Source organism: Alligator sinensis, unplaced genomic scaffold (genome assembly GCF_000455745.1).
Source record: "Alligator sinensis unplaced genomic scaffold, ASM45574v1 scaffold442_1, whole genome shotgun sequence".
Taxonomy (NCBI): Eukaryota; Metazoa; Chordata; order Crocodylia; family Alligatoridae; genus Alligator; species Alligator sinensis.
Window position 1 is genome coordinate 8,200,446 of NW_005841829.1, and position 25,252 is coordinate 8,225,697.

General features: G+C 40.7%; 1 protein-coding gene across 1 annotated transcript in view; it reads left to right on the top strand.

The window, feature by feature from the left end:
• The window catches only part of NELL1 (neural EGFL like 1), a 537,948-nt gene that overhangs the window by 145,921 nt on the left and 366,775 nt on the right, over positions 1-25,252 (top strand). The window contains exon 12 of the mRNA XM_025199761.1: positions 8,439-8,567. Coding sequence (XP_025055546.1) covers positions 8,439-8,567 — 129 coding nt within the window. The remainder of the gene's footprint in view (positions 1-8,438; positions 8,568-25,252) is intronic.

A 25,252-nucleotide genomic window follows, 5' to 3' on the forward strand; every position in this document is an offset into this window, starting at 1 on the left:
AACCATACAATATCCATATGAAACAATAAAAATCAATACAAAAATGATAATAATACAATATACAACAGTAAGAATCAGTACAAACCTAATAATAATACAATATAAAACAGTGGATCTCCAAAATGAAAAACTTGCTACCTTAATAAAAACGTTAACGCTTATCCTAAGTCTGAGCTCTCTTATGCTTGTCTATAGGGAACAGAGAGGGAGAGAAAGAAAAGCCAGAAATAATTGGGGAAAGGAAGGGAATGCATATCTATATAGATATATATATATCTATATCTATATATATATGATAGATATTAAAAAAAGAAAAACTGGGGGTTTTGCTACACTTAAAGATCATCAAGCCCAACCCCTTACCCCTGGGGCAGGAAGTCAGTCAGGGTCAAAGGATCCCAACAACATAAGCATCCAAACATTTCTTGAACGAGTCCAGAGTAGGTGCCTGCACCACTTCTGGAGGGAGTCCATTCCAGGCCTTGGGGGCTCGGACAGTAAAGAAATTTTTTCTTATGTCCAGCCTAAAACGGTCTTGGAGGAGTTTATGACCGTTGGTTCTTGTCTTCCCTTGGGTCGCTCTGGTGAACACCCCTTATGTATTTATAAGCAGCCCCCAGGTCCCCCCTGAGCCTGCGGTTTTCCAGGCTGAAGAGAGTTAGGGAGGTCTATAAAGCAATACAGTATTGAGGCACACTGCAACTTCCCTAACCACATTAGCAGTAGTACAGTTGCAACAGAATACAGCAGAGCATATCAGTGTGCATGCAGCATCACACTGTCACAGCTAAGATACTTCTAGTTACCAAATGGATACTGTAACAAGGTCCTGCCTCAGGGGTGGCCGTGGTGCCCCTGGAGCCCCCCCAGCCCTTGTCACCTTTATTTTCGCTGGACAGTTTACCCTTCCACTCACTTGCCATGCCTTGACATAATTATACCTTCAGAAAAAACCGAAGCTGTGGCCTCCTCATCTCCCCTTTTAGCCATGCCCAAGCCTTGCAGATGTTACCAATCATTGGGTGTGAAGCCTGATTGTCTGCTCAAGCCACTCTCTCATCCATGGGCCTTATGCCCCAGTGTCAACTCCAGTCAATGGAATTGCCCTTCAGAGATGCCTGCTTATCCCCATTGACTGTACTGGAAACTTAGGAAGCTAACCTTTTTTCAAATCATCTGGTGGGCATCGTGTATCTATTTTTTAGGTATTATGCCATGTAAGTTGAAGGTGCCTAATAAATTCAACTATTTTCTCTCCATCCAAAACTTTTTAAGAATTGTGTATGTCCTTGCAATGAATTTCTGGTTGCTGAACTACAGCAAGGAAATATATGTACTCAGTTGTAAGAATAAATATGGGGCCATGGAAAAGAATATGAGACTGAATATCGAAGTAAGAATATGATAGCACAATGAAAGGTGTAGCATAAGTCTACCTCTCTACCTCAGGGTTTTCTATTGTATTAGTCACAACAGCTTAGAATAAAATAGGATATTCCATCAAAGAAGAAGACTGTTTACAGTGCTTCAAATTGTGAGTCAGCAGAATAACAGTCAAATACTATAATATACACAGCTGGTATACTTGCTGCTCTCTTATTATTGTTGTAAATGGTTAGAAGAATAAATACCGTGAATGATACCCTTGCTTTTTCTGCCTCACCACACTCATTTATAATACAGTGGCATCCAGTACATTGATGGAACATGATTCCTATGTTCTATTGAAAGGATCTGTGTAAACGCAGTCGAGAAGAAGCACTACATCCATCAGATGTAATGACTAGAGAGCTTTGCAGTGCAATGACCCCTACCCTCTAGTACAAAATATGGGGGCTTTAACCTACAAATGGATCTACCTATATAAGCAGTGCACCTGATCAGAACTTGTGGAAGAGGTGTTTCCATGAATGATCACTTAGAAATATGGCAATGGGACTCTTCTAACCGTTTAGTGCACCAGAACAGAAAACATTAATGTAAATGTCTGCTTATACTACAGTATATATTTTAAACACATCTTCAGACAATGTTGTTGAAAAATCTAACTAAAAATATATTTAGAAGCAGGGAATAAATTTTAATTGTATTTTTTGCAAACCTTTATCATTTTTATGACAATTAACTTAAATAATTATATTTGGGTTTTTTTCAGTAGTAGTACCAATAGCATAGGCAAAAAAATTGTTTCCTTTAACTGCCTTTCCTTTAAGAGTCAGTGAGTAATTCTGAGGTGTGAAGTTGCCATCTTCTTTCCCTTTCAAATAAGCGATTCAAATTAAGTTTCAAAGGAGTACTTTGGGTTGCTGCTATTCATGATATCTTCCTCTCATCCTTAAAAGAGAGAAAATAATGAGGTAGTGAGAAATGCTTAGTTTCTATGGAAAGTAATTTTTATTTGATATCTAGTAAGATGGTTTGGCTGGTAGACTGGTTCTGATGGTGGTTAGCAGCAAGTGTAGAATCTTCCTGATGAGATCCAGTGTGCATTTTATTGCAGTAAACAGTGGCATAATATAAAAATATGGCTTCTGTCATTCTTACATTATCGGTTACAAAAAAAAGGGTTTCTGAGTCTTTCAACTGCAGCTTGGGAAGGCACTTCAATTAGCATATTTCTCATCTCTCTGTCTAGCTGTGAGACTCAAGATTTTTCTGACTAAAAGAAAAATGGAGTGAATTTTGCTTTATCAGAAGCAGAAATCAAATGTTTCTCATGCATTGCAGTGGGAATTTGAGCTATTTCAAGGTTTTAATTTTATTAAGGCTCTGGTGGTGGTTGAAAAGTATGAATTAGTTACTTTCTACACATATTCATAATAATGCTTAGGATTTAGAAAAAAAACTGTATATCCTCAAAGTATGCTTTATAGATTATCTAATTAAACCTTGTGATGCCCTTGTGTTACTGTAGAGCTATTGCACAGCGCACATTTATTGAAATGGTGTCTCAATGCATATGAGAGTAGAAAAGAATTATGAAACACATTGTTTGAGGTCAAATCTCTGGGTGCACAATCTCCAAAGACATGAAGGAAATCAGAAGAGTATCAGTGCTCATATCTTAGTAAAACTTGTTCATATGATGAGAGACTGTGGTTTGCTAGTGAACAGTAACATGTTTTTTTATCAGGTTCATTAGGCACCCAAATTTACTTTACAAGTGCCTGGTCACTGGGAGCTATGTGTACCCAGAGGCTTAGAAAGGAAAGCTGGTAAGATTTGTAGTGTCTAATTTTAGGTAATCTACTTTGAAAGTTGTAGGCCTCATCAGTTGTATACTTTTTCCTGAGGCCATGCAGGTGATCAGTTCATGTTCTGAAGCATGGAATTTGGTTACTTGTATAATTATCTTAGCATAAATTATTAACATGTATTGTGCATTAACACAACATTAGGAACATTAGGAAGTTACCCCTATTTATTATAGATAGTAGGAATAGATGCGATTATGATCTCAGTAGGAAATAATTAAAGCAAACAATCTAACAACCTTGGCAAAATAGGCAGTAACATGATCAGAAATATTTGGAGACAGAACAGAGGTTATCTAGCCCATCAAAAATCTAGACACTCTTCAGTAGTTAATTCCCTTATGGTAGTACCTAATTGTATCTTGAATGTCTTGAATGACTTTGGAGGGCTGTTCTGCACATTTATCTTTTCATGTGTGGGGGAAAAATTGGTTCCCGACATCTGTTCTGATTGTGTTTATCTGTAATTTTAATTCATGCTCACTTGCCTTGTCATCTGTGTTGGCCTGAAATTAGTTGAGATTATCAGTACTATTTAAGATTTTATGTGCTTCTATTAAGTTCTTTCCAACTGCCTTTTTGCTGGGATATGGTTATTTTTTAAAGCCTTTTCCTATATCTAGTGCGGGTCTGAAAGTCTCTGATCAGACATTACAGCATGTTAATGAAACCTTGACAGTTCATTTATTTTTGCTTGGCCAATATGGGTGTGTGAACTCTGCTACTTTGTATCCTCTGTTACTAACTGGGAATTTCAAGACCACAATATGGCTTCAGTTTGTGGTTTCGTTTAAGTTATTTTAAAGGTTCTGTCATCATGCAAGACCCTAATAAAAATCTTCTGTTACTCTTCTACTAATTATTTATTTTCTAATGGCTTAATACTTGCTGTCATGAATAAATTTTCAGCTGGCCCAATTCATCTAAGCATTTTCACTTGGGTTTAAGTCCATTTCTATTTAGTAAAGCATCTGAGCTTGTGCATATACCAATTAATCAATGGGTCTTGAGTATATATTTAAAGTTGGGCACATGCCTAAGTACTGTGCTGAATAGGGATGGCCTTAGCTCACGCTTAATGGGCCGAATATAGGCTCCTTGCGTAAGAGTAGAACAGGAATTGTATTCTTTTATCCCCTCAGTAGATAGCCATAATTTTTTGCTGACAGTTCAGGAGGCCCTGGGAAGTAATCAGGCAAATACCGCCTACGGTATTCTAGATCCAGAGAGTGGATCAGGAAATATATATGGTTTGATTCCCCCGTAAAAACCTACACTTACAGAGCTGTAGATCTAGAAGAGAGGTAACAACTGTCTTTCCAAGCTGTGTTCTCCATAGCTTTCCTGAAACATTATACCTGCTTTTTTACCTCTCAGGAATAATGCCTTTAAAGGAAGTGCTGCAGCCTGTAATATTTTGTACCATAGCGTACATTACTTGAATAGCTATTAGTAAATTTAATTTGCTCTGTAAAAGTTCAGTGATGTATGGTATGGAAATAACATATACGCTTCTACAGAGATGTTTTTCCACTTTCCATTTCTGGTGGTATTAACATGTTTTCTGAAGTGCTATGGGAAACAAAGAGGTTGAATTTAGCAGCAGGCAATATACTTTAAAATCCAGGGCTGATAACAGTGCTTCATAAGTGTCTTGAAATAATAAACACCAAGCCAGTCCATGTATGGAGCAGGGCATTCTATCAATGTAACTCCCTAATTATAGGAGAACAATAAAGAATTCTCTACAGTCTCTAATTAAATATAGTTAAGTTAGAGAGCTGGAACATTTTTTGTTCTGCCATCTTGTCACAGCCTACAACCTTGAAAAACTTAATATAAGAAAGAAACTGATTTTGAGAAGAATTGCATTCAGATAGTGTTGATTTCCAGCAGGGGAACAAAAGAATCAAGGATTTGCCTGGAGGACTTTTAAAAAGGCAGCAATTGTAATGGCACAAGATGGATAACAAGAATAATTATCATAAATGATGCTGAGTTTCAGTGGTGACAAATAAGCAAGACAAAGTCCTTAGTAATATCCTGTGGCATTGAGAACTAACGAAGGACTCCACACTTTGGAGAGAAGTTTGAGTTAGATATGGACAGGTGAAGTGAGGATAAACAAATCAACCTGCATTTGCTAACCCCTGACTGACTAGAAAGGAGAAATATCTCTTTTGTGAGCGTTACTCTAATAATGAAAAGTAAGGATGAAGAGCAGATGGAATTTTTGTGTTCCAGGGCAGAAAACTAGATAACAGTAGGAATGCTCTAACTAAAATAACATGCTGAGAAAAATAGGATGCTTCATGTATGCATGTTTTAGATGAGAAAAGTATTATGTATAATGACAAATCCTAACATAATTGTATCAACTCATATCAAAGTAATGATAATACTATATATGAATACAAAAGGGTGGTTGAGTTCTAGAGGAGCAGCAAAAAGATTGAGCTGTAGTGTCCTTAAGGATTGTATGTGATAAAGTAAATGTTACAGTATTCTTAGTCTTGGTATGTTGACCAAATGGCTGACAACGGATTAGAAATTAGGGTAGAAATTTGGTGTTAAGTGGGTCAGTTTTCAAGGATGGGTTCCTCTATTCAGCATTGATTAAAGTTAGGCACATGTTTCAGGGCAGAAGTAAGGATTTAAATTCTCTGATGGCATACATTTATGAGTGCCGTCAATGGAACTGTGTCCTTTTATACTGGTAGAGAGTTTAGCCAGGGTTCCGAAGGCTTTACTTGCAGTACTTGAGTATTTTTTACTGGACTGTGAAATTACTATAGAATTGAAAGGTATTTGAAATTTTATTAAGAGAGTTTAAAACAGAAAGAAAGAAAGATATATTTTATTGAAAGCAGGATATTATTGAAGGAGGAAGTGAACAGAGCACAAGTAATGTATACCTGTCTAACAGCTATTAATAAGATTAATCTAAACTTCAAGAAATGAGTTGGACATTGACATTGAGTGATTGTACCCTCCACTAACACAAGTGTTTCTTTTGCCAAATAACTTGATATTCCAGGTGTAGACTGGTACCTTTTAGCCTTTTACTGCACAAAATCCCTCCCGTGCAATGCTTTAGATTATTACTTGATTATTAATGAAGCTGATATTTTTTTGTAACAGTGAACATTGTTACCCTCAGGATAACACCAAAAAACCTGCTTACACCAGGTAAAAACTTGATTTACCAAGGATTTCAAAAGTTCCCCAAAGTATAGTTAAGCAGCGTCAGAGCAAAGGGTGTGGAAAAAAAACACCTTAGGTCTTAGATTGCCATTTAAATCTTAGAACTTTAGGTCTTCTGTTTCATAGACATTCTTCTGGGAATTTAGAAAACTTTCAAATCAATGAACTAGAACTTTTACAGGAAGGAAACTTTGCTCTATACCTTCTGTAATAAAAAATAGCAGAACTAGAGTTCAGACAAACCCAAAGTGTGATGATGTATTTCTGAAGAATAAAGAATGAGACTATGCTTGCAAAATAAGTTATTTAAATTTAATATCACGATAATTTCTAGAATGATTTGTAATTATGATAAATACAGTTGGGATTTTTATAGAAAATCCTCAAAGGTATACTTAGCATCAGAATTCAGAATAGACACTTGAGACTGAGATGTAGAATTCAGAATTTATGGGTATATGTTAATTATAATTCCATTTTATTAGACTCTGTTAGAGTATATAAGAGATATAACAAATATATTTTCCAAAAAAAAGAAGCAGCCAAAATCCCGTTTCATATGACCAGGGCAAATGGAAATCAGTAAGAAAATTAACTACCACTATCAAAAGAAAGTTAACTACTGCCACCAACCTTGGTGGTGTAGTCCCCAACCTTGGAAGTCTTTAAGAGGAGACTGGACAGACACCTTGCTGAGATCATTTGATCTCAACAGTATTCGTGTCCAGAGCAGGGAGGTTGGACTCGATGATCTTTCAAGGTCCCTTCCAGCCCTGAATTTCTATGTATGATATAATTTCCAAGTTTTCCCAGTAATTAAATGTGTAGAACACTAGTAGAGTGACTTCAGAGCCAATTTTATAAGTGAGGAAATGATTTCTATCTCCTGTCTCAACAGAGGAAGCAAAACAAGATATTCTGACATTTTCTTCACTGTATTTACCTAAATACGAGATGACCCTAAATGTAAGATGACCCCAGTTAGATTCTACACATGGAAATTTATAAGTTTATTATAATTTTCAATGTATGGAATCTAATTATTGGAGGATCTTCTTAAATTCGCCCCCACTCCCCCACGCAAACACTACTGCAGTTGCGGGGGAGAGATGAGGACGGGGCAGTAATGGGGCAGGAAATGGTAGACAGTGTGGGGACAGTGGGGGGCAGTAATGGGGCAGGCAGTGAGGGGTGGTGGGGAACGCGGTAGGGGGCAGGGAGTGTGGAGGTGGTAGGGCAGGCAGTGGGAGGATGGGCAGCTTGACCCCTGCTGCCTGTCCTTCCCCCCTCCACTTTCCGCAAGTTGTGCCTGCTGCCTGTCCCCAGTCTCAGGCTGTCTTGATTCCCCCCTCCTCCCCTTTCCACATCACTTCTGCTGCTGACAGCCTCAGGTCCCAGCTCCCCCTTCCTCCCATCTCCCCCACTGAAGTCTCTCCCCCTTCCTGCTTCCTTCCCTACTTTTGCCTGCTTCCTTCCCTACTTTTGCTCCATGCCAGCAGACTGCATCCCTGCTGCAACTCAGAGCATGGAGCATAGCTCCAGCCTGACTCTGCAGGTGTGGTGTGGAGTGGGCCCTGCTGCTTTGGGGCCAGACTAGAGAAGCAGTGCAGGCTCTGTGCCACTTGTAAAACGTTGATTATAGTTTATCTTTTATAATGTGACATTAAAAAAAATTGTAGTTTAATTAACACTATCTTCTGTTATCCTGATGACTTGACGGTACCTAAAAATGAAGTGGCATATACTTCCTTGAGCTCATTTGAACCTACATTCCTGCTCATTTGAACCTCTAGCATGCATTTTCTCTCCATTGTGCCTCCATACTAAAATGTTTGGGACATACCATAACAAAAGTCCGAAACATACCATCACAAAACATACCATCACACATTTTTGTGGCATAGTGAGATATAAATATGAAATCTGGTTATTTGAATTCAATGTGCTATAATACAAAATTGTGTCCACTTTGTATTTCAGGTCATAACTTTTGTGCAGAAGGACACAGGTGTGGTGAAAATTCAGAGTGCAAAAACTGGAACACAAAAGCTACTTGTGAATGCAAGAGTGGTTATGTCTCTATCCAGGGGGACTCTGCATATTGTGAAGGTAAACAAGATATTCAGTGAATATCTTCTTGGCAGTCCACTGAGAAATGTACTGTTAAGGAAATGGCTGAAAATGAATTACATCATTAGATTCTTTTTTATGATAGTTGTCCCTTTCAGTGTTAAATTTGCAAACATGCTTACAAACAAAGTAGTTAGGAAGTCAGTGGAACTATTCAGATGCCTGACTGTCCATTGGCAGCTGTACTGCCAAGCTCTGATCTCCTTAATAGCAGCTTTTTTGGCTGTAGGGGATGTATTGAGGATGGATACATTTTCCCACTGATGGAGGTAGTAACTGTGGTAGTGATGCTAGTAAGCATCACCAGCAAAGAAATTTACAACACCTTTCCTGACTTGGTATATTACAGTTATACCTAGAAACATTAACCTGCAGTACTTTCTTTGGGTAAGATAATTTTTGGAAATGGTCTTACTATTGTATAGAATAAACATGTTTCCCAGGAGGCACTCTTCTATGCTGTTGAGCTACTTTCTGTTGCTAATGATGTATTATTCCACCTCAGGAAAGAATGCAGCATGGCATTACTCGCGTTCTTTTCTCTTTGGTGGAGCTCTATTTCCTACAGCCTGCTCTTATATTTTTGATGGGAGCAATTTAGTAGCTACTACTTGCTGTATATTCTTTAATGTGATAAATTGACATAAGCCGCATTCCTTTAGCTTTGTATTATTTTTTTAATATAAAGACTTTGTATGCTGGGGGAGTACTGTTTATGATTTTAACCTTCCTGCATCTTTTTCTATACTATCTTTAGAAATATTTCCCAGTTTTCTTCTTTTGTCAGTGCTGGTGATGGAAAAGATATGACATTTTTGACAAACTGCTGAATGTTATGGTAGGAATGGGAGACCAGACTGAAAAATATGAAACAGAGACATTTACATTGGTATCAGTCATTGCAATTAAAATGAAAATATATGTAGAGAAGATTTTTAAAATCATATATAAATGACCAGGACTCCTCTAGACATGATGGATAAAGTCATTCTTTAAATTAAAACAAAAATGATAAATCTTACAGAATTGTCAGTTCATGTTTTAGAAGCAAAACAGTTTCTCTTCTAAAAAATAAAATAAAATTAAAACATGATTTTAGAGTCTACAAAATAATTTCAAACATTTACTTCACAGGGTAATGGCAGAGATTCAGTATTTTAAGAGATTGTAGCGATAGTGGAAGAAACTTCTATATAGATACTACAAGACCTACTTACAAATCAGTTCATATCTAAAAAGATTCTTTATTAGCTCCAATATAGCACCCACTGTGGGTTCTCTCTTCTCTTCTAGCTATCCTAAATAAAACCAAAACAGATTTTCATCCTGAAACTTCCTTTAATCAGATTTCAGTGGTTTTTGTTGCATCTTGTATAGTTCTTTTTTCTGTATGATAACAGTTTAAACATCTTGACTCAAAATATGGTAGTATTTGAGATTCTGGCTATAGATTAGCAGTGCTGGAGGGGGGAAAGCTCTCTGAACAAAGTAACTATCCCTGGTTTAAGAGTATTTAGCTGACTTTGCAGACCATATCAAAGCTTTGTCTTATATGGATGGATCTGTGTGGAACCAAAGCGAGGAAATCAAGCATAATTCTGTTGCTTGATGTCAGGAAGAGAAAAAGTGGGGTTTGAACAAAAGTGTGCCAAAAGGAACTGTTGATTTTTAGCTTTGTGAAATGCTTGTGATTTGGGATGGTCTGGGGAAGAGAAGGTACTGTGGCTGAGTGATCTATAGCTTGTCAAATCCATTAGTGACATCTCTTGTGCATGGTGACAAGGAATACCTAGTCCCTCTACACCCCCCTGAAATAAAAGAGACATACACAAAGCCTGATCATCTCATGTATGATCAGGCTCTATCTTATCTAATTGTTCACATCTTCCTGCCTAATCTATTGAATAACACTCAATTCATAGGCAGTTGACTAAATTTTGCTCTCAGGTGAATATGCAGATGCCACTGAAATCAGTGGTGGCTATAGATGCGCACCCAAGGGGAGAATTTGGCTTAGTATCTGGACCCAGTATCAGATTTCCTGCAGATTTGTATTTATATGTGAGTATATCAGGTTCATATTAAATGCGACAGTTGTCTTAATAGAATGAGACACAACCTGTAGAGGCAAGGAAATTATTGTATGAGTTTCTGACAGTGTTCTGAATTCAATTCTTTTGTTCTTAAGCATAGAAACATAAATGGCATATACAGTAAGTTCTTCTGAGACAATGCAGTTAAAATGGCTCATATTCTGACATATTTAGTAAGTGGTACCCTAGCTGAGAATACTGTGGATCATTAACTTTCAGGCTTCAAATACCCTCCAAGAGCATTTGAATTTTTTTTGTATGTTTTAATGTATGATATTGTTTTTCCTTCTCTGTATTGTACTGTCGTGTATGCTGACTTCCATTGATGTCATTTTGCCTTTCTTCATCCCATTGTCTTGTCACCCCTAACCTGTTTCAGCATTGTTTCGATATTGTAGCACCTCCTAGAAAAACTTGCATTGACTTGTCTATTTTTATTTTGTTGTCTTATGTATTTTTTGTTACTTTTAACATTATATCTTTACATTTTCATTGTTACAGGAAAAGTTTGCTATGGTGCTAAGGCATATTAAAAAAAATCACCAAATCAAAAAAAAAGGAAGAAAGAAAATCAGAAGAGCATTTTGCTGTTCATTGCCAACAGCTGTTTTTTCCCTCCTCCGGTGGTCTTAATCTCTGTTCAAACATGAATTTGGAAAAATGAATATAATTAATATAAAAGTGATTTTAGCTCAAATCGTTTTAAAAAACATCCAGAATGATTAAAGAATGTGATTGGCGATCCTTCATATTTTCTTAAAGCTGAAAAAACTCTAAGCTTTTACTCCCTAAAAACAATAGTTGCTTCTCTAGCCCTTATCTACTTTACGCTATTTACAGTATTTATTTTGAAAGTTCAGTGGAAGTATTAAATGTGTAATCTTTATTCTGTGAAAATTTTCCTGTGATAATTAGTATCATCTTTACTTTGTATCTATGAAGCTACTGAAGCAAGTTAATGACTCATGTAGAACCAGACATCTCTTCACCTTTCAAGAGCAAGTGGGAAAGTTTGTATGTACACAAGAATGTTGACAGACTTGCATGTGGCTACAAGACATTCTAATATCTGCAGATGTGAAACTATTCAGCTGTGTATGCATGTGTGTCTGTTTGCAGCTATAGAGCACCAGTACATGTAACTTTAGGATGGAGGCTAGATATCAGATACTTAGGACCAGATCACAAGGGCTAGGAACAGAAATTACACATAAACTAGTGTAAGTGATTGGAAACTGGTTCAAATCTGTAACACAACAGAAGTTCAGTGAACATAAACCACTTTCAAAATGGCTGAAACTGGTTTAAGATAAACCTGGATGGATGTAATATCAGACTCAACTGATTTAGGTTAAATTGGTTTATTGAACTTCTGTCCCAGATCCCCTTCACATTCAAGTTAACTCAGTAGCCCAGCATCCCAGGATGCTTTACACCTCCTCTCCACACCCCTATTCATAGGGTGTGGGGGTAGTCTTGACCCAAACTGTCTGCTCCTTCCCAGCAGTGAAGTGTGCTCTAATACCCCCCAGCTTCTAGCCTTGGCCACTGCATGCATGTGGCTGCATTTCTGGAATCAAATGTGAATATCTGTTCATTTGCTTATCAGTTCAATCTGTGCAGCTTAGACTAACCTGCAAAGATTGAATTGATTCAGCCTCAGGCTTTCTGACTGTCTTTTCATAGCCAAAGGGACTGAGTTGTTGCCATGCCTGACTTTTAGGTACCTGATTCCCAGAGTAGAGTTCACAAACTTGGGAGTTTAATTTCCTTGTACAATAAATGAGCAGAGTGAGGGATGGGATTGACAACATCTAGGGGCTGAGCAATGGGGCAGCAGTGAGGCCATGGAAAACACTGAAGAAGAGTGAGAGATCCCACCTCTTCTCCAGATTTAGTTGCCTCCGTGCACCTGCACCTGAGTTAGGTGTCTATTTGAGACTGTTTCATAGCTCAAAACTGTGACCTGGACTTAGGCACCTAAATCATTCCTTTCTTTATGGGCAAATGTTGTAACCTTTAATTTTTTTAAGAGATGCCTAAGTCCAGAAGGTGGTGGTAGTGACAAGAAGGTGGTTTTGTATATCTTACTTGTTAAAGTACTTGCTCGGGAAATAGGAGACTTAGTGGACATTTATTTAAAGGCATGATTGTTTCATAGTTGGTAGGGTTGGAAGGGACCTGAGCAGATCATCAAGTCTGACCCCCTGCCATGGCAGGAAAAAGTACTGGGGTCAAACGACCCCAGCAAGGTGTTTGTCTAACCTCCTCTTAAAGACCCCCAGGGTAGGAGCCAGCAACACTTCGCTTGAAAGTTGTTTCCAGATCCTAGCCGCCCTGACTGTGAAGTAGCACCTTCTGATGTCTAGTCTGAATCTACCCTCCACCAGCTTGTGACTGTTATTTCTAGTCACTCCTAGTAGTGCTCGGGGGAACAGGGATTCCCCCAATGCCTGTTGGTCCCCCCTGACTAGTTTGTAAACGGCTGCTAGCTCCTCCCTCAGCCTTCTCTTGTGGAGGCTGAACAGGTTCAGGTCCCTTAGCCTCTCCTCATTGGGCCTGTCCTGTTGCCCCCTGATCATGCGGGTGGCCCTCCTCTGGACCCTCTCCATACTGTCCACATCCCTCCTGAAGTGCGGCACCCAGAACTGGATGCAGTACTCCAACTGTGGCCTGACCAGTGCTGCATAGAGGGAGAGGATCACCTCCTTGGACCTGCTCGAGATGCATCTGTGGATGCATGACAAGGTGTGGTTGGCCTTCCTGACCGCATCCCCACACTGTTGGTGTATGTTCATTTTGGCATCAATAATGATTCCATGATCCTTTTCTGCCTCTGCACTGACAAGAAGGGAATTCCCCAGCGTGTAGGTATGCTGCTGGTTCTTCCTCCCCAGGTGCAGCACCTTGCACTTGTCAGTGTAGAAACCCATCCTGTTCTCATCTGCCCACCTCTGTAACCTGTCTAATAATTGGATTTGATACATGATTCCAATAATCCCTTTTATCATGCTGCACGTGCATTTTGAGATCAGGAATCAGATCCCAATCATGCCATGCTTGCCAGTGCAGGGGGAACTCGGGATCATGATTGGCTGGTTGACAGTTCGGTTTGGGGACCACATAGGAGTCTGGAACCAGCCCTGTTGCAGTCTGGTGCCTAGCTGGCCAGACCTGCTGAGCATGGGGTTTAAAGTCCCCTGTGGAGGAAGCTGAAGGCTCCATCCACTCTGTTTCCCTGTGCTGTCAGCTCAGCCAGAGCTGCCCAGCACATGGTTTAAAGTTCTGGCTGGGGGGAGTAGAGGCTTTCCCTCACTGGGGACTTTAATCCCCAAGCTGAACAGTACTGGCTGGGCAGTATAGTACTGGGAGAGTCTGTCTCCTCCATCAGGAGGCTCTGCTCCCCATTCCGGGCTACCCAGCCAGAGCTGCTCAATATGGAGCTTAAAGTCTGCGGGGGGGGCTTTTCCTTCCCCCCTCCGCTTCACCCCACCCCCTTCAAGATTCTATAGATTCCTACATTCTAAGGGCTGGAAGGGACCTTGCAATATCATCAGGTCCAGCCCCCATGCACTAGGCAGGAAAGACAACTGGGGTCATATGACCCCAGCAAGATGACTGTCCAGTCTTCTCTTGAAGATTTCTAGGGTAGGTGATTGTACCACCACTGGAGGGAGCTTAATCCTCAGTCTGGACACACTAACTGTGAAGTAGTTTTTCCTAGTCTTAAGGCTGAAACAGTCTTCCCGGAGTTTGTGGCCCTTACTTCTAGTTTTCCCCAAGGGTGCCCTTGATGTATTCCTCTGATGTAGGGATAAGCTGCTACCAAGTCCCCTCTTAGCCTTCTCTTTTTTTAGGCTGAAGAGTCCCAGGTCCCTCAGCTTTTCCTCGTATAGCTTGCCTTTCAAGTTTCTGATCATATGGGTAGCACTTCTCTGGTCTCCACATCTTTGTTGAAGTGCCGTGACCAGAACTGCATGCAGTACTCTAGCTGCAGTCTCACCAGTACTGAGTAAAGTGGAAGATTCACTTCCTTGGTTTTGCTTGAGGTGCATCGATTGATGCATGCCAGAGTATTATTTGCCCTGCTGGCTACAGCATCTCGCTGATGGCTCATATTCATACTATGGTCTATTATTACCCCTAGGTCCCTTTCAGTCATGGTGCTAATCAGTTTGGTATCACCAAGACTGTAAGTATGTTGGGGATTGTTCATCCCCAGATGGAGCACCTTACATTTCTTGATGTTGAACTTCATTTGGTTCTGATCCGTCCAACTTGCCAGCCTGTCGAGGCCTGGCTGTATCTGCAGCCCATCTTCAAGCGTGACCACGCTCACCCATAACCTGGTGTTATCTGCGATCTTGGCTAGCTTTTTACCCCCACATCCAAATCATTGATAAAGATGTTGAAAAGCACTGGACCAAGCACCGACCCCTTTGGCCAAGACCCCTGAGGGACACCACTGGCCACTTCTCACCAGGACGACACAAATCCGTTCATTAGAACTCTCTGGTTCCTACACCATAGCCAGCTTCCTACCCACCTAACTGTTGAGTAGTTAAGCCCACAATCCTCCAATTTTCCCTTGAGAACATCATGGGATACCAGTTCAAAGACCTTTTAGAAGTCAAGGTACACAATGTTGACCTCTTCTCTCTTATCCAGGTGGTGAGTCACCTGGTTGAAGAAGGAGATGAGATTGGTAAAATGAGACCTGCCCACATCGAAGCCATGCTGACTGTTGTTCAGGATCTTACCTTCTGCAAGCCTATTGCACATGGACTCCTTAATGAAATTTTTCCAGGATTATCCTATGCCTGGGATAGAAGTTAGGTTACTTGGCCTATAGTTGTCTGGGTCTTCTCTCCTCCCCTTCTTAAAGATGGGCACAAATTGGCTCTCTTCCAGTCCTCAGGGACCTCCCTGGACTGCCATGAGTTTTGGAAGAGTTTTACTAGGGGTTCCTCAGTTACTTCGGCCAGCTCCTTCAGCACTCTCAGAAGAAGTTCATCTGGTCCAGCTGACTTATAGATGTCTAATTTTTTAAAATGATCGCGCACCAGTTTGATGTCAGTAATAGGAAGGTGGCCATTCCCACTGTACTCACTCTGCACCCCATCTAGCATAATTTTCCTCTTGGTCTGGTGAAACACCAAATGAAAGTAGTCATTTAGGAGTTCAGTTTTCTCTTGAGGGTCTGTAACCAGCTGTCCTGAGCTGTTGAGCAATGGCCCCACACTCCCATTTGTTTTCCTCCTGTTCCCTACGTACTTAAAGAAGGAATTCTTATTGTCCTTGATTTCAGTTGCTAATTTAACTTCTGCTGCCGCCTTAGCCTTCCTAATCTGCTTCCAACATGTGTGAACCACTGTTGTATAGGACTATCCCAAGCTTCCACTGTTTGTAAGCCTTTTTCTTCTTTTTCAAGAGGGCCATGATTTCCCTATTTAGCCGGGAGAGCTTCCCAGCCCTTCTGCTACCTTTCCTTCATATGGGAATGGACTTATTTTGTGCTTCAAGAATTGTGTCCTTAAGAACTGACCACTCTTCATGCACTCCTTTTACCTTTGGTCCCTGGTCCCACAGCACTTCCCTTACTGTTGTCCTGAGCTTGTTGAAATTGACATTTTTGAAGTCCAAAACTTCAACCCTGTCTAATTTGCCTGCCTTGTGATTGACAGTGAATGTGATGGTTTCATGGTCACTGTCACCCAGGTTACCCTCTATGTTCAAGTTGGTCAGAAGATCATCTTCTTTGGGCAAGACCAAGGGAGCGTTACCTCTGGTTGGCCTGTGCACCTCTTGAGTCAGGAAAAGCTCTTCGGTATAGGCCAGGAAGCATCGTGACTGGTCAGACTTGGTCAGAGTGTTCCTCCTAAAGATGTCTGGATAATAGAAGTCGCCCCTGACGACCATGTCCCGTGCATGCGCAGCCTGTGTCAGTTTTCGAGAGAACTTGAGATTGAGCTCCTCCTCCTGGTTTGGTGGTCTGTAGTACAGGAGACCCTCACCATTCACGGGGGATATTTTCTGGATATCCCAGCAAATGGCAAAACCTGTGAATATGGCACTGCGTTCATGAACACCCATCTGTGTTCATGAACAGCATGTGCCCCTGGCGGGGGGGGGGAGGTCATGGCTGCACTGTTTACAGTGAGAGCGCAGCGGCGATGGTGGGAGCCCAGCGGCAGCAAGCACAGCTCTCCCAAGGGTTTTCTGTAAGTGTATTTAAGATGCGGGTTCGGCATTCAAGCTGTAACAAGGTGAATATTCTCTGTGCATGGGGAATATTTGGCGCACTGCCAATATTTGAAACTGCAAATGCCGAACCCGTGAATAGCAAGGGTTTCCTGTATACACCTACAGCTAGGTCTCTCTCTCCATGCCCTCTCCCCCCCATAGTTTGACCCAGAGGGTTTCAAGCCATTCTTCTTTGGAGCTGATGTCGGCCTCCAAGGAAGATCCAAAGATCCAAAGATCTCTTACATAGAGAGCTACACCTTCACCTTTCTTCCCTGCTTGGTCCTTGACACCTTGTTCGATGAGTGACAGAATGGCTTTATTTACTACAAGTATTTAAAATCAAGTCAAGTGAGCCCAAACCAAATCTAAGTCCAGTAATTAGCTATAAGGTAATGATTTCTCACCAAACAGGCGACGAAGAAGCAGTCTGTTTCTCTTCAACTTCTCGAGTAAGTTGGGCACATCAGCAACTGGTGTCAGAGAGATTTCTCACTCTAGAAGTGCGTGCGCTGTTTGCTGTTTTACTGTCTTTTTTTATACCCTTTGTTTAGCATCTTCAAAGCATTCTTTTAGTTGTGTAAATCAAGAAAGAATCCCAAGCAGTAATTGTCAGGAAAAACGTGCTCGTTACTGGTTATCAGAAATTTTTAATTTGAATGAGTTACCTACTTCGGTAACAATAGGTTATCCAGTTTAAAACATATCAAAAAACTCATTAACAGCTAGAAAAAACATTCTAAATCAGGAGGAGACATCTATTACATATTGAGAATGTCTCTTCCTGCACATAAACACGAATTAGTCGCAAAATAAATATTTACCATACTAATTAATCAAGGATAGACGTTTCATATGGTTACATACCAGACACGTAGGAGTCTGCTTGAAATTATTTTGAATATAGCAAAATAAGCTGGAAGAGATACTTCATTATTCCTTCTTACATGGCCTAGCCATGAACTCGCATCCTCTTGCAATATGCAGTTAGCATTATTATTCTGCATTTTAACTTTTGTGAGTAGGCCCAAGCTTAGCATGAGTTTCAGAGTCATCAGTGTACAGGCACCTGAGTCCTCCAGATGAGACCCTAGATTTCCTGTCACACTGAAGGAGAACTGTTCCCTCAGTTCCTAGAAGAGTGGCTCTCCTAGTGACCCCATCTACAGATCTGTCTGTAGGGTATGGGTATGATCCAGTCCATGTTTCCCCAGCAATCTTAGTTTAAAGTCCTATCTAGAAGATAGATGGTTCTTCTGGTGGGCTGCCTAGCGAGTGTTGGTCTGTGTGGAGTTTAAAGCCCCACAGATAGGGTAAGCCAAACCCCAACACTGGGTACCACACTTCCCCCAACCTCCACACTGGGTGCCTCTGTTTCCTTGTGCTGGGCAGCCTAGCCCAGTCAGAGTTGCCTGGCACAGGGTTGAAAGTCCTGGTACAGGGGAGCAGAGGCCCCCCCCACCAGGATTTTAAGGCATATACTGAGCAGCTCTGGCTGGGCAGCCTGGTGCAGAGAAAACTTTTCTTCCCTGTGCCTGGGTAGTACTGCTCTGTGTGGAGTTTAAAGCCAAAGACTTCTCCCCACCATGAGCCTTTGCTTCCCTGTGCTGGGCAGCCCAACCAGGGCTGCTCAGGGGAGTGTTTAAAGTCCCAGATGAGGGAAGCCTGTTGTCTTCCCCCAACCCACCTCTGTTGGGGACAAAAATCAACTGATTCATTGGCCACTGGCCATATGTTAAATTTAAGGTGCCATATAGGTGAAGCATAAGAACATTTTTATGGCTCATTCCCCATTTTATGGTGCCTTAAATTGGGTGCACATGTAGCACTCTTTTTATTTGTGGAAATAAATATAACATGTACAGGGGCCTCTAGGTTTTATGCCAGCCTGAGGGGGGTTCAATTCACATCTCTTACTTCAAACTGTAGGCTAGGTTAGAGGCACCTCCACACCTTCTGTTCAAGTGAAAAATAAAACATTCACAACAGAGAGTAAATAAAAGGGATTACAATTCTGTATCCTACTTGTATCCCCTGGGAAGAAGAAAGTCCTGGATCCTGGTACCTGGATCCAGGTAATATGTAGCATTTCTGGACATATGCAGCAGCTGAACTCTGAGTGTCTATGGAATTTTACTACCCCATACTCAGGTTCCTATGGCCTTTTAAGAGGTTAGATGGATTTTGGTAAATTACAAGTTGCATTTTAGATGCACACGTGCTTTTTTTCCTTTGCATTTGCCCAAGATGGCCCAGAAAGCTAGTGGTAGAATTAGAAAGAAGGAACTCATCAATCTTAGCACCCTTTTCATTTCTCTAGACTGGAAAAATAACAATTTTAATACTTTGCACTTCTTTGTTGTCTTCTGTCCAAGCATCTCAAAGCATTTTACAAGTATCAATGAGATAATCACAATGCTACATATGAGAGAAGAAATTGTCATGTTTCATTTTATAGTGGGAGAATCTGAGGCAGAGAGAGGCGAAGTGACTCACCTTCTCTCATACAAGAAATAAATGGCAGAAAACAAAAGCTAAAACAGCTGACAGCCAGTTCTTGTTCTTTAGCCACAAGGCTCTCTTCTAGATACTGGGGAGCAAGAAGCCACTCCTGTCTCCCTTGTAGTCAGGGGATGTTTTGCCATAGATTTCTTAGGCGTCCTCTATGCTTTACTGGTATTGTGCTAGCCCTCCTGTTCTCAAGTTGCTCAAGTTGATCAGAAGATCATCTTCTTTGGGTAAGACCAAGGGAGCGTTACCTCTGGTTGGCCTGTGCACCTCCTGAGTCAGGAAAAGCTGTTTGGTATAGGCCAGGAAGCATCGTGACTGGTCAGACTTGGTCAGAGTGTTCCTCCTAAATTTTTATTTAACAGCTTATTTTGCCTGTTTCTATACTGGCAGTTTAATTTATTAGTTTTAAACATGCATGTTAAAAAAATAAAATTTGTGCTAACCTCCTCAAACACCAAAGTCTTCTCAAGAAAACACCAAGTAAAAATGCTAAAGTAATCTATCACCAGATACCTTGCTATGCTGCACAACATCCTTTTCACTGCTGGTTAGTCAGATGATAATAATGTCACCCCTGATAATAGATGTAATATAAAAAGTAATCTATTGACCAGAATGAAGGGGGCCAGTATGATTCATATTCTTATTCTATTAGAATTTTGCAAGCTTTTTTTCCCATTAACAAAGTTGGCTGACACATGCTTTTTAAATTTTGTCCCAGCAGGTCATTTAAAGAACATAAAGCACAAGCTTTGTGAATCTGAATTGACTTCTTAGAATCAAAAAACAAAACAAGAGTGCTTTGAAAGAGTAAAAAACAAAAGTGTTTTGGATCTAACTGTGTTGATTAGTCTATGATTAAGACTGGACATTCCAGCCGAAGTCTTTAACAATTTGAAGGGCTGCCCAGGGTAAATGGGGAGCTGGATGTGGTTTGTGCTGCTTTTCAGTAGCAAATTTGAGTTCGCTATGGAGCTAGTCATTCTGTGGGCTTTTGTGTCAATATAATTCAGCGGCTGTAACTATTTTCTTTTATGACCCTGTCTTCAGGGTTATCTTCCTTGTAGTTACCTCAGCTTGAGAAGTAGGTGAATTAAGTGCCTTACCCCATGAGTAGGATCTGGTTTAAATTGTGGGCCCAATTAGCTAATATCATGGTCTGATAGTGGCAGGGCCAGCATTTTCATGCCCAGATTGCAGGGCTGTTTGCTCCAATAGTTGCTCCTGCAACAAAAGCCTTCCAGCCCAGGGGAGGCACGAAGGGGTCGCAAAAGGGACAGGGGAGCTTGGATATGGGTAGGGGAGGCCCTGTTTGTTCCTCTGGGTGGGAAAACTGGGGCATAGGGGATCAGGAGCTGCCTTGGCAGATGGCCCTGGCACCGAGTAGGGGAGGGGCTGTTTACACCCCTGCACGTGTGTTCTCTACCTGTACTCCCCAATCCCTGCGACCTCAGTTTTTCCACCTGGAGGATCCAGCAGCCCCTTTCTTACCTATCTCCAAGCTCTTTCCTCCCCCTTCCCTTTTGCAACCCCTTCCTTTCTTCCCTGGGCTGCTAGGCTTTTGCTGCCTCCTTTGGAATCCTTTCCTCACCCTGCAGGAGCCATCTTGTTGCAATGATATGGCTCCAACAAGTGGCCATATCATGGCATTTTGTTGCAAATCACATTTTTCATGAAATGTACTTAATTTTGTGATTTTGATGAAAAACACAAAGTTGTGATTTAAACTAGATCCAGGGAAACTTACCAATTTTACTTGCCGTACATAGGCCCTCATGTGACTTTCTTCCCAAACCAATATACCTTCTATGGGAATTAAAAACGTTTCTTTCTTTTATTTTGCCAAGAAAAAATGTTTATGCCCTGAATATTGCCATTGTATCGTGTCCAGAAAAAGGGTTACAGTGTTTTTTCAAGGCTGGCTTTCCCTGACATGTAAAGGAAGCATGTTGTAAGGTCCTTAAATATCTCCCTTCAAGTCTATAGCCCAGTGGCAACAAGGGTTAAAGAACCCTTCTCAACTGATTATGATTTTCCAGATCCTTCAGATGCTTCTCCTTGTAAAATGTATTTCTGAAGAAGAATGTCTTGCATTCAGAAGTTTGTCTAATTTTAAGCCAACCACATAGTTGGTCCAGTAAAATATATGACCCTTAGATATCCTTTCCTCTTGTACTCTTTCTTTAAATCTCTTTATTTTAATCCATTTCTTTTTTTCTACTCATCTACCCAACCGTTACTTGGTTAGTTCCCAACAGTTGCTGGTGGTTGATTCACTGGAGAATGACACAATATTTTACTTAGAAATTCAGGTTTGTAAGATTCAGCCAAGCCTGTAACCATTGAGTTAAGTCAGAACAGAGCAGTTTTATATACTTTTAAAAATCCAAACAAGTGCTCTGAATGAGTCTGGTTCTTAGTATTTTCCCAGAGGTTGCTTCTAAAGCTAGGAGAAGCCAATGAGAGAAACAGTAAAGTTGGGGAGGGATGCATATTATTGGTTGGTATTCATTAAAGAGAAAACAGTCTTAGAGTGAGAAAATTTTGTTTCGCAATGCTGATTTTCAAGCCATTAATATCTTTTAGACCTGTTTATATGGCTTCAGTCTGAGGGGCTGAGTATTTAATCCCAAAGGCAATGGTTGCCAATATTTCAGTACAATATTTTCATCCCAATATTACCTATTACTTGAATTAGTATATCTCTATGCATATCTGGTATATCAAAAAAAATCTAGTGGTAAATAAAAGATAGGTATTAAGGAGAGGTAATTATGTTATTGACCTTTAGTTCCCATTAGGATGGATGGTCCTTTTCATTCATTACAGATATAAGTATTTCAATGAAATCGATTTTTCCTCATCCTCATTCCCCTCCTTTTTTAATTTTGTAAATTAAAGGATTAATTGAAAATCTCATAGGTGCTCTTGGCTTCTGGTTGACTGAACTAATGCTCTTTTCATGAAAGGTCAATGAGTTACTCAGTACTTCTTCATGAAAAAGAAAATGCAACTCTTCCTGTTTGTTTGCCTTTTAAACCTTTTAAGACTCACAGCCCAGAATTGAGGGTATATGTAATTATGGGTACATAAACTTAACAGGGAATATAAACTTTTAAAACTGTTTGGAGAAGCTTCAATAGAAAATAGCTCATTTTCTATCATTTCTAACAATCTAGTGAGCCATTTTAGTATACTTTTGTGGGATTAAATATTCTTTAAACTTTATTCTCAACATTTAAATGTTAATTATTCTAATTTATATTACTTCTTGGGAATTGGATGATTTGGTGAATTGGTAGGAAGAACTGGTGTCTTTAATTCTAAGTTATTCATTTCAGTCTGATTCTGGTCCATCACAGCTGCAAAACATAATCTGCTGTTAGTTCAGCTGACAATGTGGAAAGAAATTGTGAGGGGCAAGGGTTTTTGTGGGTGATATCTTTTATTGGACCAATTGCATGGTTGGGATAGACTTAGTCTATTATAGTCTGTCCCAGTCATGCAGTTGGTCCAATAAAAGATATTACGTACAAAAATCTTCGCCTTTCTTGTATTTCCTGGGCCATCATAGCTACATCATCTGTCACAGGTCAGCTGGGCACTGTGTGTATCAATTTTATCACAGGCCAACTGGGCTGTTTGATTCAGTTTCAGATTGAGGAGGCAAAGTTGGGAGTGAAATAAAGGCAAATTTATTATAGCTTACACACGCACACAACAGTTAACAGAAAGATAAATGCAATAAGCAGATAATGCAATATTAAGGAGCTACTAGTAAATAATAACAACAGATAATAACAGATAGATCAATTCTGTTGCAGGCCAGCTGGTCACTGTGAGGGTATTAGCCACTGGGCTGTTCAAAACAAAAGATAGACAGACATGGGTTGGCAACGTATCAATAGTCCCTCAATGGCAGGTACTCGTCAAGTGATTCCAGCGAAGTCAGGAGTCCCCAATCGATGCTGTCAGAGAGATTACCGGGTTTCCCCTTCATCGGGATCCAATCCTCCTCACACCGGGAGTCTGGGGTCCGGGCGCAGAACAGAAATGACCATTCTGTTCCCTCCTTCCTGCTGGTCACCTGATGCACGTGCTTTTTATACCTAGTTTTATGTTAATCTGTTGGCTTCAGAGCCACTTGTGCGGGCCGGGAGCGATCCGGGGCCCTTTTTTTGCGCCGCGGACTGTGGCCAGCAGCCTGGACATGCTGGGTCGGAGAAAGCAGGCGACACGCTAGAATTAGGCACGGAGGCGTAATGGTTGATTCAAGATTGTTTACTTAACCGTAGATGGTCGCGGTGTAGGCTGGACAGTTTCCCAGGTAAAGCTCCGCTTAAATCCCTATGTTAAGGACTCGGACAAAACTCTGTCTCACACGAAGTTGTCGGGGCTCCGTGGAACTTTTTTCGTGCAGGGAAGAGGGATACGTCGAGGATTGTGCTCGGCGACGGGGAGAAGAATCGATAGGTGATCAGTCTATTGATCAGCCAGCCGCAGGTCGAATCTCCGTAGAGGCACTCTGCAGCGTGCTCGAAGTTCTCGAACTTGGGCGTAACCCGACCAACGCTCTCATGCGGCCAGCAAGCCAATCGCTAGCCGCCACGTGGGAATAACTTAGAAACAACCAATAGTGGGGGGTCGAATTTGAATACAAATGGCGGGAACTCCTTGCAACGTGCATTTCTATGCTGCAAAGAAGAAATGCACCCTGCAAAGAAAGCTTCAAATGGCAGGAAAATAATTCAGCGGTGCCAAAGCACACACAAACAAAAATCACACCCTTGGGTTGTGACACCACTCACAATGTTGCCCTATAGCTGTTACCCTATGGGATTGAAAGGTGTTAAAAATTATCATAATTTACTACCGAGACTTGTGTTTATCCAATAAGCAAATTATGATGCAGCACTTTTAGGTTTAAAATTGACATTGCTCTGCCTAAGTTCCAACCCCTTTTAGGTTTCATTTGAATATGCTTTCTTGGGATATGCTTTCCTGGAATGTGTTGGGTGTGCCAGGCAGTTGGATCCAGTTTTTATCGCTAAGGCTGAACCCTGAGCAAAAACCATTAGGTCTCCTAATCTTACAGCTACAGCTTTGCCTATGGGGCCCAGTCAGTTCCACGAACAGTTAATTTATCATTTTGGTTAAACTTATGACAGACAAGTTACATTTGCAGTTTACAAACTTACAAACTTATATTAACTAATATTACCTGTTCAGGCAAAATACCAAATGCCTCCACGAAGCACATATTTATTGCTTGTTAATCCCTCTGGTTCTGGCTGTTACAACCGTCCCAACACTAGAAAGAAACTGCTGATGTCAGTCCTGTGTCCTGGTGTGTGGGCATCCTAGAAACCACTATAACCGTGGATGTTAAGTCACAACATACTCGACAAACCAATCTGAGAGGCCAAGGACTGAGTGGTATGAAAATCAAAGTGCCCCCATGCCTTCAAATGATCCATTTATACCTTGTTTGGATTTGTGAGATAAGACTGCATTTTTGCCTCTGTTATATCTGTTCTGTGGTTAGGTAAAAGACTTCAAGGTTTGCCCACTCGCAGTTGCTAAAGTATAGATCAGGATGGCTGTCACTTGTATTATACTATGCTTGTATGGCTAAATTCATGACCAGGTTTTGAATACTTTCAGTTTGATATTACTGAAATATTGCAGGCCTGCTTGTATAGCATATCCAGTAAGGACTAGGTTCTGCCCCTCTTATTTATGTTGCAAACTGAAGTTCCATTGAAAAAAAACTGGATTGCTCACAGAATAAGATATCACTCACTGAGCATCAGAGTG